Genomic DNA, 15,380 nt, shown 5'->3' on the forward strand with positions numbered 1-15,380 from the left:
CAGCAATTTTTAAAAAATATGTTCTCATTGATTTTTCAGAGGGAGAGGAAGGGAGAGAGAGAGAGAGAGAGAGAGAGAGAGAGAGAGAGAGAGAGAGTCATCAATCGGCTGCATCCTGCATGGCATCTACTAGAAATTGAGTCTGCAAACGGGGTATGTTCCCTGACCAGGAATCTGTTCACGGATGACACTCAACCAACTGAGCCATAACTGCCAGGGCAAACCTGGGAATTTTTAAAATTTTGGCACACTGGGCTGGGGGACAAGAGGGTTACTAAACAGCATGTAAAGCATTTTCCATTTGTTATTTGATGTGGGTACGTGTGTGCATGCATGCGTAAGTGAGTGAGTGTGTGTGTGTGTCTGTGTGTGTGTGTGTGTGCACTAAATAAAGACGGCCTTCTACATGCTGTAAAGGAATCAGCCTGGATGTCAGTCCTGCCTCTGCCCTTTGCTGATTATGTGACCACGGGCGAGTCACTAACCTCTTCGCTGGTTCATCCCAGTGGGAAAATAGTATTACCTGCTGCCTTCATCAGCTTGTTTGCTGTTTGTTTGGGTCGAGAGCCTGCTGTCTACCAAGCTGTGTGTTTGTGCTTTTCATGCATCATCTCATTTAGTGTTCACATTAACAACCGCTTGGTAGGCGCTATTTTTATGGAAACCGAGAAACAGAGATTAACTAATTTACCCAAGGTCACATAACTCTTAAGCGGTGATTCTATCCACGTCGGTCTGACTTTGAGGCCACCTTTGAACCACTCTGCTTTACGTCTGTGATAAATATGAAGGCCCTTTAAAAACGCCAAACCATCCCATAGGCACTAGTTTTATCTGCTAACCCACACACGGGAGGTACTCAGTGTTTCATATATGAGTAAACTAGGCTGGCTGGACCAGAGGCTCTGTAGGGCGTATTTGGAAGAAATAATCCCCTTAATATCAAACTTCTCTGAACTAACAAATCTGAAAACCGAAATCATCAGAATAACAATAATCTAATCTATAATTATTGCTATTCATAATTTATATTCATCAACTCATACTTTACATTTATAATCAGCACAGTCCTGAATGATATTCAAGATATGCCTTGAGGAAGGCCGGCAAGGATCTGAAATGCCTTCCTTCTACATTAAAGAAAAAAACTGTTCTAGCTAATGTCGGTGTTCGAATGTTGAACTTAAATGCAGGCTTCTTATCAGCCGGCCTTGGACCCAAGTGATCACCCATGGTGTAGACATCCCACCAGAATTAAGGCACAGGCATAGGCATTCTAAAGGATTAAAAAACAAAAACACAAGCAAGACCAAAGAACAAACTGTAACAACAAAGTGCAAAGCAGCTAACACACATGCACAGGTGGCCAGTCAATGGTGGTTCCATCACCTAACCCACTTCCCACATGTTCACACCTACTTCCTTACATAGAATCTTCTGATGGGTTAAGCAGAGGGGACCGGTTTCTGGGGCACTATTTCACTAACAAAGACAACACACTTCTAAGGTCTGTAGATGAAATAGACAATCCATTGTGCATACTCTAGTTTATCTTTCTCTTTACTCGTGTGGAAAGTTGCTTGCAGCATTTTCCAAAGCCATCTATATAACGAAAATAACAAAAATACCGGGAAAGGGAGAGCAGAGGAGGAGTGAATAAAGCAGAGGACAGAGGATTTTTATAGCCGTGAAAATACCTTGTATATGATACTATGTTGATGGACACATGTCATTATACTTTTGCCGAAACCCACAGAACGTGTAATACCAAGAATGAACCCTAACGTAAATTGTGGTCTCTGAGTGATAATGCTGTGTCGATGTTGGTTTATCAGTTATTAATAGAGGTACCACTCGGGAGGGGGACGTTGATAATGGTGGAGGTTGTGCATGTTGGGAGATAGGAGGTAGATGCGAAATCTATATACCTTCCTCTTAATTTTCCTGTGAACCTAAAATTGCTCTTAAAACATAGTCTTTTTAGAAAATAAGATGCGTGGGAAAGATAGCTTCTGCTGCGTAAAGCCACACAGAAATCGGGAGGGACCGAAGAGCCCACAGGGACATGATGAAGTTCTGCAGAGGGGGGTCAGTCAGGTGCTGTTTCCTGCTGGTCATCCTCTCTCGGCTCTGTGCCTCTTCTCCACATTCCGCCCAGAGCAGGCCCTGGAGGAAGGATGCCACGCCGCCCTAGAATATTTTAGTGGATAATAAACGCTTAGCTCAACCAGCTGGCCTTCCTCCCTTACAGCGATTAGAGGCCTTTATTCCTGGTTTACCGGCATCCTGTCATGCTTGATGGATAGCCTGTCCTCTCAGCCCACATATGTTATTAGGAGCCTGTGATCAGCCTGATTACTCAGTCCTGTGCGACATATTCCCAGCATCCTCTGACTCCACAGCCCTCTGCCCAGAAAGGCCTTTGGAAAAAGCCACTACCCACAGAGCGTAATTTTGAACATTTAAGCCTCCCAATAGAAGCTTTTCGAACTGGTTCATCCTAGCACCTACAGTAGCATACTTAGATATTTATTTCTCTGGCATCAAGTTTGCGAATAAATTTTAAAAATCCAACTGCCCACAAGAGGGGAATTATAAAATTATGGCATATCCAGAAGAAGGGATATTATGCAATTGTGGCTAAGGCAGAGGTGGCTCTGGGGTTTCTTCGTTACTAATGTTGTGGCCCCACCCCATAACAAAGAAACAGAATTTCTGGAGGATGAGGCCCAGAAATCAGGATTTTAAAAAGATTCCCAGGTGATTCTAATGTGCAGCCAAGGTTGAGAACCACTGCCCTAGTTGATGGCAGCACTTTCTAATTGCAGGTGGGAATGATCTTACTGTCCGTCAAGTTGAGCATCACCTTCCCCCCTCTCCTTTGATACTGTACCATTTCCGCTGTAGGTGCCAAATCCTTCTGATTACACACAAAACATTCCCCGTCGTCGGCTTCATGTATGTTTTATGCGAACAGCTGGGTGTGAGTATTTATATCAGCCACTGGGATCACATCTCTTTGATTTTCCTATTCTGTCCTGACTCATATTAAAAGGGTGGAGGGAGATGCGCTATGTCATAATTCACTTGTAGTGGCTTTTGCCTCCCAAGCTCTTCATACAAGACCAAATAGCCAAGTCTTCCAGGAAATGGAAAGCGTTGCCTGGGTTTCATCCGTCAGCAGCATGGCACTCATTTCGGTTTTACTGATGAAACAGAACTCTTTCCTGCATAATGTCAGCTTTCCTACATAATATGTCAACACACCCTGGTCATTATAGTTGCCTGTTTGAACTCCTTCCATAGTGTCGGACTTGGTCATCCCTTTATCTCTTTTTGCCTCAAATGGAACAGCTCTCACCCTCTTTCTGCCTCCAACTTCAAGCTCTTCTAAGTGATCTTTCTACTGTAGTCAGAAGGATGTGTCTAGAAGCCTTGAGTTTCCCTAGAACCTTTCAGGAATAGATACAAACTCCTTAGAATGGCAGACCTGACCTTTTATATTCTAACTTTTTTTTTTTTTTTTTTTTTAGTAAGAGTTCTTTTTTAAAAAAATATATATTTTATTGATTTTTTACAGAGAGGAAGGGAGAGAGATAGAGAGCTAGAAACATCGATGAGATAGAAACATCGATCAGCTGCCTCCTGCACATCTCCCACTGGGGATGTGCCCGCAACCCAGGTACATGCCCTTGACCGGAATCGAACCTGGGACCCCTCAGTCCGCAGGCCGACGCTCTATCCACCGAGCCAAACCGGTTTCGGCATATTCTAACTTTTACATATGTGTTCTCTGATTCTCCTGCTATTCAGTCACATAGTGATTTGCCTTGTCACTCTAGAAATGGAAATTAGAATCACCATGAAGTACCAGGAAACTCCTAGAATGGCTATAATTACAAAGACTCATTATGGATGTGGAGCACATAGAATTCTCCTCCACTGTTGGTGGGTTGCAAAATGGTGCAATTACTAAAACATTTGAAAGTTTCTTACAAATTTAAATTCACAGCAACCATATGGCCCAGCTGCTCCATTTCTAAGAATTTACCCAAGAGATATGAAAATATATGTTCATGTAAAGACTTGTACAGGAATATTCCTAACAGCTTTCTTTATAATAGCAAAAAAACTGGAAACAATCCCAATGTTCATCGACAGGTGAATGGATAAGTTAATTGTGCTATTTCAATACCACAGCAGACTACTCAGCAATAAAAACATATGGACTACTAATACCTCCCATAAAATAGCTGACTCTCAAAGTAATTATGCCAAGTGAAAGAAGCCAGACCAAATTAAACAGTGCATAGTTCAGGACCCATTCATATAAATTTCTAGAAAATATTAACTATTCTAAGAGACAGGACAGGAAGCAGATTAGTGGTTGCCTGTGGGCAGGGTGGGGTGGGGGTAAAAAGAGATTGCAAAGATACAGGGGAAAACTTTTGGAGGTGATAGATATGTTCTTTTTTTATTATAATGGTTTCACAGGGGTATATTTATGTCAAAATTTATAAAATTATACAATTGAAACATGAAGTTTATTGAAGGCCAATTATATCTAATATATATAGGTACAGGATGCATCAGTTATTGACTGAAAAAACTAGCAAATAGTCTACCAACTTGGGTTATAAAAATTAGAAGATTATAATGAGCAAAAGGTTGGTGTTCGTCGGTGCATGTCTCCTCAGTTGCCAACCTGACCTTCAGATTTGGCCCAACCAAATCTGAAGATAAGTGTGAAGTGGGAATCCAGAAGATCTGTAGTATGGAAACCTCATTGTCACACATATGAAATTGAATAGAATGGTCACGTGGGCTGTGACAGCCATACACACTGAGCTGCAGGCAGGTTAAGCCTAAATAGTTCAGGAAATCATTCAGCAGAATTATTTCTGCTACTGATTAAACATTGTTTGGTTACTTGTGTAGGATAGATATGTGGGAAATAACCTGTGTTTCAAGTTAGGTGCCCATAAGTTTAACACCCTAAGTTTCCTGAATGATAATGCTGACATTCATACACACAGTTTATCACCATCTCAAATCCGATTTCACAGGTTTGGCCCCTCTGCAATAGGTTGTTAAAAAGTTGCCTGGTCTCTCAGAGCCACCCCTTGGTAGCAATATAAAAAGTTACAAAATCTGCATTGGAAAACTTTTGGTTAGAGTTTTGCTTTTCTGACAGAGTTTAAGCTTTTCAAGTATTATGATCATATCATTTTGTAAAAAGTCATTTTCTGTTGTGAAAAAATAAAGGGGCCAGGAAAGAAAAGACTAAAGATGTAACCCTGGCTCTCCTACTAACTCAATTTCCTTGACTGAAAAATGGGGAAAATAGAAGTACCTACCTGTACTGAGTTGAATGGTAGGCTCCCAAAATATATAGTCATATCCTAATCCCAGAAACTATGAATATTACTTTATTTGGAAAACTAGAGGCCTGGTGCACGAATTCATGAATGGGTGGGGTCCAGCTGGTGGCTGGCAGGGGGAGGGGCTGAGGGAGGTTGGCTAGCAGCCCCCCATAAGAAACAGTTGGCCACTGCAGTGGGCATCATAGCAACCAGTCATTCTGGTCACTGCTTTTATATATATACTAGAGGCCCGTTACACAAAAATTTGTGCACTGGGGTGGGGGGGGGGGGTCCCTCAGCCCGGCCTGTGCCCTCTCGCAGTCTGGGACCCCCTCAGGGGATGACTACCTGCTGGCTTAGGCCTGCTCCCCGAGGGATTGGGCCTAAGATGGCAATCAGACATCCCTCTGGCAGCCCGGCAGCCCTCGGGGGATGTCCACTTGCCAGCGGGGAGCAGACCTAAGCTGCAGTCAGACATCCTTAGCACTGCTGAGGAGGCAGGAGAGGCTTCCACCACCACCGCTGTACTGGCAGCCATCAGCCTGGCTTGTGGATGAGCAGAGCTCCCCCATGTGGGAGCGCACTGACCACCAGAGGGCAGCTCCTGCATTGAGCATCTGCCCCCTGGTGGTCAGTGTGTGTCATAGTGACCAGTCATTCCCAGTCTTTCTGCTGTTAGGGTCAGTTTGCATATTACCCTTTTACTATATAGGATAGAGGCCTGGTGCACCAGTGGGGGCTGGCTGGTTTGCCCTGAAGGGTGTCCTGGATCAGGGTGGGAGTCCCGCTTGGGTGCCTGGCCAGCCTGGACGAGGGGCTGAGGGCCGTTTTCAGGCTGGCCAGTGACTGAAGCTCCCAACCTCTCCTTTTTTTCTTTTTTCTTTTTAATTCTGGGATTTATTTACCTTCTATAATTGAAACTTCGTTGCTGTCACTGGAGCTGAGAGCCAGCTCCAGCTCCGTGGCCACCATCGGCTGAAAGCAGGTATCTGGGGTTTGTTTAGCTTGTATAATTGAAACTGTTGCTTTAGGAGCTCAGAGCCGGGCCGCAGCAGGCAGGGAACCTTGGCTTCCTCCATCACTGGAGCAAGCAAGCCTCCTGCTCACTTCAGCTGCGTGGCTGCCGGCCGCCATCTTGGTTGGCGGTTAATTTGCATATCATCCTGATTAGCCAATGGGAAGTGTAGTGAAGGTATGGTCAATTACCCTTTTTGTCTTTTATTAGATAGGAGATATATATATATATATATATAGTATTTGCTAGTATAATGAAGTTAGTGATCTTAAAATGAGGCGATCATTCTGAATTATCCAGGTGGGCCATAAATCAAATTATAGAAAAGCAAAGGGAGATTTGAGACAGACAGAATAGGAAAAGAGAAGGTGATGTGAAGATGGAGGCAGAGAATGAAGTGCTGTGGTCACAAGATCAAAAGTCAGCAACCACCAGAAGCTGGAAAAGGCAAGGAATGGAATTTTCTCTAGAGCCTCAGGCTGGAGAGGTCTTGCCAACACCTTGATTTCAGACTCTGGCCTCCAGAACCGTGAGAGAATAAATTTGTTTTCTTAGCCACCAAAGTTGTGATAATTTATTACTCCAACCTCAGGAAACCAATACATGACCTCATAGAATACTACAACTGGGAATAATAGTACTGCCAACATTGTAGGTTTGCTATGAAGATTAAATGAATTCAGTGAGTTAATATTCATAAAGCACTTGGCAGGGTGTTTGTTACCTTGTAAGCACTATTGAAGTGCTTAGTGAATTTTTATAAAAAAGAACTGAGGTCAATGGTTGATGATGACATCATGTGATTTCTGGTTCATGTGGGCTGGACACCATAATATTGGAGCCTCCTGTTAGATTACAGAATTGAAAACATAATCATGACGCGGTGAAAAGGTTGAGAAGAGTGGACTCTACAAAGATTCTTTTGAGCCCAAATGTTCAATAAAAAGAACCCTTCAATTCTCTATATTTGAGTCCTTGGTTCTCTACTAGTTGTCTCTACAACCCCTTAATCCCTAGATGCAATATAGAACAGAATGTAGGAACCACAGGAGAAAATCACTTCTATTGCCTCCGTTGGAGCCTAAAATTCCGTGAGGACCCCAGAATGCAGAATTCCCATGCCTATTCCTCGCACCTATGTCACACCTGCAGAAAACTACGATTCCCAGAAGGCCTTGGTTCCCCGGGGACGGACCTCGAAAGGGGCGGAGTCTAAAAGGTCGTTGGCCTGTTCCATCGTCCGAAGCGGGAAGGCTTGCCGGGCAGAGTTGGGAAGGAAGCCGCCTTCCGATTGGCTGCACGTACAAGGCCGGCGTCCTGCGCGTGGCTGGCCCTGGCAGAGGGAGATCCTGGCCATCGCGGGCTGGCGCTCAAACTTCCCGGGCCTAGAGCGCGGGGCCTGCCGGGAAAGCGCCGGACGGTTGTCACCTGCCGGCTGGCAGCCGCGGGTGGGCTCCGACATGCAGAGCACAGACCTGGGCAACAAGGAGAGCGGCAAGATATGGCACCGCAAGCCATCCCCGGCCGCTCGGGACGGGTAAACGCCGAGGCGGGAGGGCACCGGCTGTGCAGGGGGTGGGGGCCGGCGAGGGGCGGGGCCTCGCTTTTGGGGAGGCGTTGGAGGGGCTGTTAGGCAGGATCGCTCCAAGAGGTGCAGGGGGCCGGGGGTGAGGTTCGGGTTCTGGCTCTGATCGGCCCGGGATGCCTGGCTTGGGTGACTTCAGGAGGTGCCGATAGCCTGAGTTTCGGATACCCCTTCCCGGTCCGGGGGCCAGGGTGTGACCAGGATTAGCCTGGGGCCGGAGACAAGTGGTCCTCGGAAACACGCGGGAGCTTTTGCGCTCCTGGTGATGCCTAAATCTCCATAGCATCCTATGGTGTTCCTGGTAGATGCTCAGTGAGACTCCGTTAGCTACTGCAGCTGGACAAGAACTCCAGATGCGGGCGAAGGAGAACAGTGCATTTCCACCCCTTGCAAATGCTGCAGTTGGTCCATCCTTCAGTCCCTGCCTGCGTTCAGGCAAGCATTCATTCATCAGCTCTTTAGTGAGCACCTACGATGTGCCAAGCTTCCAAGCGCTGAGACTGTAATAGAACAAACAAACGCCCGGTTCTCTGGAGTTTACATTTTAGCTTGTGTAGGGGTGGTGGTTCCACAATGCAGGTCAGCCTTCCAGTAAGGCCAGCGCTTCTGCTTCTGGTCCTCTTTTCTTAATAGATTTCTTGTTGTTGTTGTTCTTGTTGTTGTTCTCCCCCTCCCCCTCCCCCTCCCCCTCCTCTTCCTCCTCCTCCTCCAGTTTAGGTTCACAGCAAAATTGAGAGGAAGGTACAGATTTCCCACATACCGCCTGCCCCCACACATGCATAGCCTTCCCAATACCCATATCCCCCACCAGAGTGGCACATTTGTTGCAATGGATAAGCCTACATTGACACATCATTGTCACCCAGAGTCCACAGTTTACATTAAGATTCACTCTGGGTGTTGTACATTCTATGGGTTTGGACAAGTGTATAAGGACATGTGTCCACCATCATAATACCGTACAGAATATTCTCACTGCCCTGAAAATCCTCTGTGCTCTGCCCATTTGTCCCTCCCCTGCCAGCCCCGCTTTGCATTCTGTTCCTAAATATCTGTCCTGTTTAAGGCTCAGCCTCTCCTGTGTGATTGTAATGGTAGCCTTTGCCCTAAAGTGATGCCATGTTGGTTCCAGTTGCCACACTGGTTGACCTTCTTGCTTCTAATTCCCTAGGATTTCCCGGACTGTGTTTCATCACTTGAGCTTGCGTTTCAGTGTGCTTCTTGTTCTTGTCATTTTTCTGTTGATCGTTGGGCTGCTCCTCTACAAATCAACAGACTTTTAAGTGCCAACTCTGCATGCCCGGAGCAGCACAGTGCTAGTCGTTGTACCAGCAGCTTGTTTGGTTTCTGGTTCCTATCAGTGTCCTAACAGTGCTGCTGCCCCTCCAACTCCATTGAATAAAATGTTTTGTCCAGCGTTGGGATTCTGTAGTAGGAATTTTCTTTGTAAATACCACCCCTACTTCTGACGTTTTGTAAATACTCTAAATGTTATTGCAAACCCACAATAATTCTCCTTTTTTGCCGTCATAAAACATTGAGATATATGTGCAAGATTCCAAAAATGAAAGAAACAAGTTTGTGTGCAAATGTCCTTATTTGTTTCTTCCACTAAAACAGCTTTTTTTGTTGTTTGTTAAAATCCTTCATTATGGTGTTGAGAAAGCAGGGAGCACTGACTGTGGGGTCACATGGACTTCAGTTGAAATAAATATCCATTTACTAGCTCTGTGACCTTGGGCAAATTAATCCCTACGGCTGTAAGAGAAGATAATCATACCTACCAGACAGGGTTGTCGTTAGGTGTTATGAAGACTTTAAAATAGTGTCCCCTGCATCCTTGTGTTGAGAATATATTTAATGTTTTTATTTTGTTTGAGGACTTAGGACCTCTATCAGGCAACCTGTGAGCAATTGAGACAGTTTTGCTAAAATAAATATTAGTAGGGGTGATTTATATGAAAAATTAGAAGGGAGAATGCTGCTATTAATTGTGATTATATTTAGCTGGTAAGGTTGTAATCATTTTTATGTATGTATTAGTGTTTTTCTGTGTTTTCCATATTTTGAACAATGATCGTGTAATTTTATAATCCAAACACATAATAAATGTTATAGAATAAAGACTGGAGGCAAAAGTCATTTGCTCTGAGTTTAATTGCCTGGGAACATTTTAATGTGATTATTTGTCATTTCGATACGTTTATTTCTCCCCTCTCCCTCTGAGGATATCAGAGAAAAACCAAAGGTGGGCAATCGTTAAGATGGTAAAAACAGATTTTATTCAGGACTATTGCAATAGTGGAAAAGAGACCTCAGTACAGAACTGGTCTGGATTCTGAATACAGCCGGGCAAGTCGGAATTTACAACCAAGGAACAGGGTGGGAGTCAAACAGTGGGTGGAAAATTATTAGGAGAAAGCATCTGGGGAAGGGAGTTCTGGCTAAACCGACCTAACAGGATTCTGGCTGGAGACAGGCCAGGGTGGTAAGACGTCCCCTGAGAGACGGAAGATGAGGAACAAGATCACTTATCAAGGATGATGGGATGTTGAGGATAGGGGATTCTGATTAACCTGACTGAGCAGCGTTCTTGCTAAAATTAGATTTTATAAGGAAGTGCACAGATGGGGCCTGCTAGAAGGTCAGGAGCCTGACTAAAGCTTGGTAAAGCACAGACCGACTCTTTCTTAGGGACTCGATAAAAGTGAGCATTAAAAGAATGTTGCTGTTTCACCTAATGAGTCTAAAAAGCCCTTTTTAGATAAACTGAAGAACATGTTTAGTGCACTTAATTCAATTTAGTATTTTTTAATGAAATGATACTGAGGAAAATAGATGTCTCTAATATTAAATTTCAAAAATGTCCCCAGAGTCAAATTTTCGTGATATGAAAACTATTATTGCAATAAAGAATGGGACTATTCTTGTTCATGACCTGAATATACACACATATTTTAAGGAGTTATTTTGTGCTGTAAGTTTTAAATAGCTTACTTTTTAGTAGATATATGCTTTCGCACTCTCTCTCTCTCTCTCACAAAAAGTAACTTTAGACAAATATAGCTGAAAATAAAACTCAAGGACACTTTCACTTTGGAACACTATGTCAGAAAAACAAAATCTCATTATGATATCTTAAACTTGGAATATTGGATTGAAATTTTTCTTCTATATGGTAGCTTGTGGTTTATATAAAACTCATTGTTTTTATCATGTCTGTTGCTTACTGTAACAATTTAAATCCAAAATCCATTCTCCTTTATCCTGTTGTTGTCTGTCAGTCACAATTTATAAATCTGTTGCGTTGTGCATCTATTTTTTAAATGTGTCTTTACCACTACTAACCTGGAAGTTCCATGAGGGCAGTACCCATGTCTATCGACTACTCTTAGTTCCTGGCTTATTCAGTGCATGACACATAGTGATTTGTCAGGTGTTTGATGACTAAATGAACAATAGCTACTTTGATGAGTAACTTTCTGAACCGTTTTTCAGAAATCATTGTAGGATTGCTTCTAGTAGAGGAGAAACAGCAGCAATAGTAGGAGAGGGGAGAATGGGTAGGCAAACAACTTCAAAATTAGTGAATTATGCCATAAAAGCCATATTTTTCATAATAACAAGTAATGCCTGACATAGAATTTAATGTGTGTGTGTTTGGGTTTTTTTTGCAGAATTATAGTGAACATCATTCATACCACTTCTGATTACCTTCCCAAAGTTCTGCGATTTTTGAATGTGGCTTTTGATAGCTCAGGTGATTGCTTAATTGCTGGGGATCATCAAGGAAATATCTATGGTTTTGACTTGCCTGGAAACAGGTGAGTGATACTTTTGATATTTGCCTTATTTAATGATATTAATTCACTGACTTTTGGTACCTGCTATTACTTATTCATCCAGGAAGATTTATTAAGTTCTTAGTGTGTTTCAGATGCCTTGAAAAGCACTCTCTTAATGCTGATGGAAGAAAGTGGGGAAGGAGAGAAAGATAATACGGTCATACTAGTATGTTTGAGAGAATTAAATAAAGTTCTGGTTTTAACAGTATCTCTAGTAGTTTGTTTTTCCTTAAATTTAAAGATTTATTATTGCCAATTTGTCAGTAAAGGTCTTGTACTTCATTCAGCAATTTAGAAAGAACACAATTTCTTTGTACATTGTTGTCAGAATGCTAGATCTAGGGATTTTAAAGAATTGATCCTCCTCTTCCTCTTCTTCTCTCCCTTTGCAATTAAGTGAGACTCATCAAGGGAGGCATTCATGCAGTGGGGGCAGGTGGGAGGGAGACCTGCACTGCCCAGCCAGAGTCAGAAGGTGTCTGCATGGTGTGGCGGGGCAATCATGAGAAATATAGGGGCGTTGATCAAATGAGTATGTACGTTGAGGATAGTGGGGGCCAGGTTTCTAATTCTTGGAAAGGAAGGAAACTAGAATGAGTCTGTGGTACTGGATTGCAATTTGATATGTCTATGCGAACTCTGGTTTTGAATATATAGAGATATAGAAATAAATAGAGGTGTGTGACGAGCAAATGAGTGAATAATATATACACATACTTCCTAGCTTTGTCCGTTCATAGGACCTGAGAGCAGCAACAGCCTCGCCGGCTTACAAAGAACATGCTCAGTTCTTCTTTCCTAAACGCCACATCTGCTGAAAGGATTCGGGGATTCCTGCAGAAATGACCACTTTCAGGATGGAGGCGGGCAAAGTACAAGATGATCCTGGAACTTTTTGTAGCTAGAAAGAAGGAATTTTTCAAAAATAATGGGAATGTTTCATGAAGACATAAATGTCAGCTTGAAGGAGTTCCCTCAGGCCATATTGTAAACAATTTGAGTATTAAAATAAATAATGATAGTAATGGATCATAACTCATTGAATAAAATAGAAATCCAGGCATTTGTGCTGCACTCAACAGTTTAATGAGAGCAGATATTTGCATAGTCAGAAAGTACTTCCCACAAAATATTTATTAATTTCAGAGGGGAAGGGGTAATTTTACAGTGAAGAAGCCTGCCAAACACCACCTGATCAAATGATTACAGTTAAGTGAATAGTGGGACAAATCAAAACTTGTGTGCTACCTGATAAGGTACAGTAAAGAGCATACAGTGTCACCTCTGTGCTATTCTGTTCCAAGGCCATGTAACCGGAATCTAATCTGTTGGATCACCAGGCCAAGGTAATTGAAGGGCATTGTATTACAAGACTGGCCTGTAATCTTCACAGGGGTCAAGGCCATGACAGTTGTGGAAAGACTGAAGAGCTATTCCGGACAGAGGGAGGCTAGACCCATGACAAGTAAGGGCATGGATCTGAACTGGTCCTTTTGTTGTAAAGGACATTACGGGGACAACTGGCAAATTGAATGGGGTCTGAGGATTAGATGGTGGTAACATATAAATGTAGTTTTCTGGTTTTGATGGTTGTATTGTGATCACACAGGAGAATTTCCTTGTTTGTAGGAAACATGATCTCAGTAACTTATTTGCAAAAAGTTCAAGAAAAGAAGAGATCGTATGTGATTTATTTATCTGTGGCTTACTAGATAGAAGTCTGTTATTCATGTTTCTCCTCATTACCAAAAATGCAATGGTTACAGTTCTCCCACCCTTTACTCTTGCCTAACCTACCCTGCCAATTCCCGGATTTAAATCAATACAACTGTCTCTCCTTTGCTCCCATTGCTAAATGAAATAAAAATAATTGTTGCTTGGCTGCATTACAGAATAATGAATATTTCATTTGCTTCTCTTGTTATTTACGTCTCCCATCCTCTTCTGAGTATTTGTTTTTGTTGTTGTTGTTGCTAATCCTCAATGGAGGATATTTTTCCATTGATTTTTAGAGAGTGGAAGGTAGGGGGAGAGACAGAGAGAGAGAAACATCAATGTGTCTGACACATTGATTGGTTGCCTCCTCCATGGCAGGTCACAGGGTATTGAGGCACGTACCCTTGACCGGTATCGAACCTGGGACCCTTCAGTCCACAGGCCGACACTCTATCCACTGAGCCAAACAGCGTAGAGCAGCCTCTGAGGCTTTCAAACCTTTATCAATTTCCTTGTGTTGGACCCTACTCTTATTTTGACTGCTGCCTTCAAGCTTCCCTTCCTCCTCCCCTACGGCAGCCTCAAATATATCTGAAAGTTCAGCATCTGTACCTCTTTGCCACTTCATTCATAAAAGTAGGTGATCCTGATTTCTTCCAGGGCTAATCTCTGTCTTCTATAGCCACCCCTGGGTCAGGAGGTCCTCTCTTTTATTTTGTCCACGTCCCTGTTCTCTCTAAATATTTACAGCAGAGCAGAGGAGTATGTGGCAGAGCTGAGATCTGGCCTGATTCTAAAATCCACTACGCTGGGCTTCCTCACAACCTTCCTAATCGCCTAATCCAGTGGTTGCTACAATTTTTCTTTTATTAAATGCTCTTGTCTTCCCCCCTCCCTGAAATGTTTTTTCTTATGCTTCAGGGTACAACATTTTCATGATTTTTCTACCTCTTTATTTTTTTTCCGTGTGTTGCTGACTCTTCTTCCCTTTATTGTCGTGCTACTTTGGGATCTGGCCTTGGCCTGCTTCCTTCCATATTCCAGGTTCCTCTTTGATAATCTCACTACCCCCAAGCCTCCGGGTTCACTCAGCTGCCATGTGAATACTGGTAACTCAGATCTGCTTCTGCCACCACTGGGTAGCTTCCAGACCGGCTGCCATGCAGCCACTGGCCGCATGGAGCTCTTGAGCCCCGGAGAGGTGGCTAGTCCAAATTAAGACGTGCTGTTAGTGTAAAATATGCACTGGGGTTTTAAGACTTCGGGTGAAAAAAAAAAGTAAAATATCTCATTAATTTTTATTGAATTAAGTAAAATATATTAAGATTAATTTGACTGTTTCTTTTTACTTTTTTAATGTGGCACCTAGAAAATTTTAAATTATACATGTGGCCTGCATTATATTTCTTTTGGACAAAGCAGCTCTAAATGTTTTGCAAGGGCCTAATCAACCCAGTGGTTTAATTTCCACATGTTTAAAATCCAACCTATTTTTCCTGTCCCCAAACTTGTTCATCTTTTGCCCAAGCTTGAAAAATTATTTTTTTGTAGATTAAACTCTAGCTTTGTGCCAAGTACTCTGCTAAGCACTTAACGTATTATTTCATTTAGTCGTTGTATAGTTAATCATCACGATAGCCTTATGAGATATCTTCTCATCTTCATGTATGCGTGAAGAATCCCTGCTTTCTCCCTCATCACCATGTTAGGGGGTCACTGTGCCTCTCTCCACTTGACTTCTGACACCTCTTTTGCTTGTTCTTTCACTTTATACTCATAACTCTGGTTGAGATTTTCTGTAGCAGCTTTCTCAGTGAGCACTTCTTCCTTGTCCCTCGGTCCATGTGCCATTGCTG

The 15,380-nt window shown here is 42.9% G+C and overlaps 1 protein-coding gene across 6 annotated transcripts in view; it reads left to right on the forward strand.

Annotated features, from left to right (window-relative positions):
* Positions 1-7,575: 7,575 nt before the first annotated feature.
* TBC1D31 (TBC1 domain family member 31) overlaps positions 7,576-15,380 on the forward strand; it is a 40,002-nt gene continuing 32,197 nt past the window's right edge. For 2 of the 6 annotated variants that reach the window (XM_036338197.1, XM_036338203.1), the window contains exons 1-2: positions 7,587-7,915; positions 11,641-11,787. In XM_036338197.1, coding sequence (XP_036194090.1) covers positions 7,839-7,915; positions 11,641-11,787 — 224 coding nt within the window. In that variant the 5' untranslated portion in view covers positions 7,587-7,838. Of the gene's footprint in view, positions 7,916-11,640; positions 11,788-15,380 lie in introns of all 6 variants that reach the window. The other 4 variants (XM_036338201.1, XM_036338202.1, XM_036338200.1 and 1 more) reach the window with 4 other exon arrangements.

This window comes from Myotis myotis, unplaced genomic scaffold (assembly GCF_014108235.1).
Source record: "Myotis myotis isolate mMyoMyo1 unplaced genomic scaffold, mMyoMyo1.p scaffold_m19_p_16, whole genome shotgun sequence".
NCBI classification, from domain to species: Eukaryota; Metazoa; Chordata; class Mammalia; order Chiroptera; family Vespertilionidae; genus Myotis; species Myotis myotis.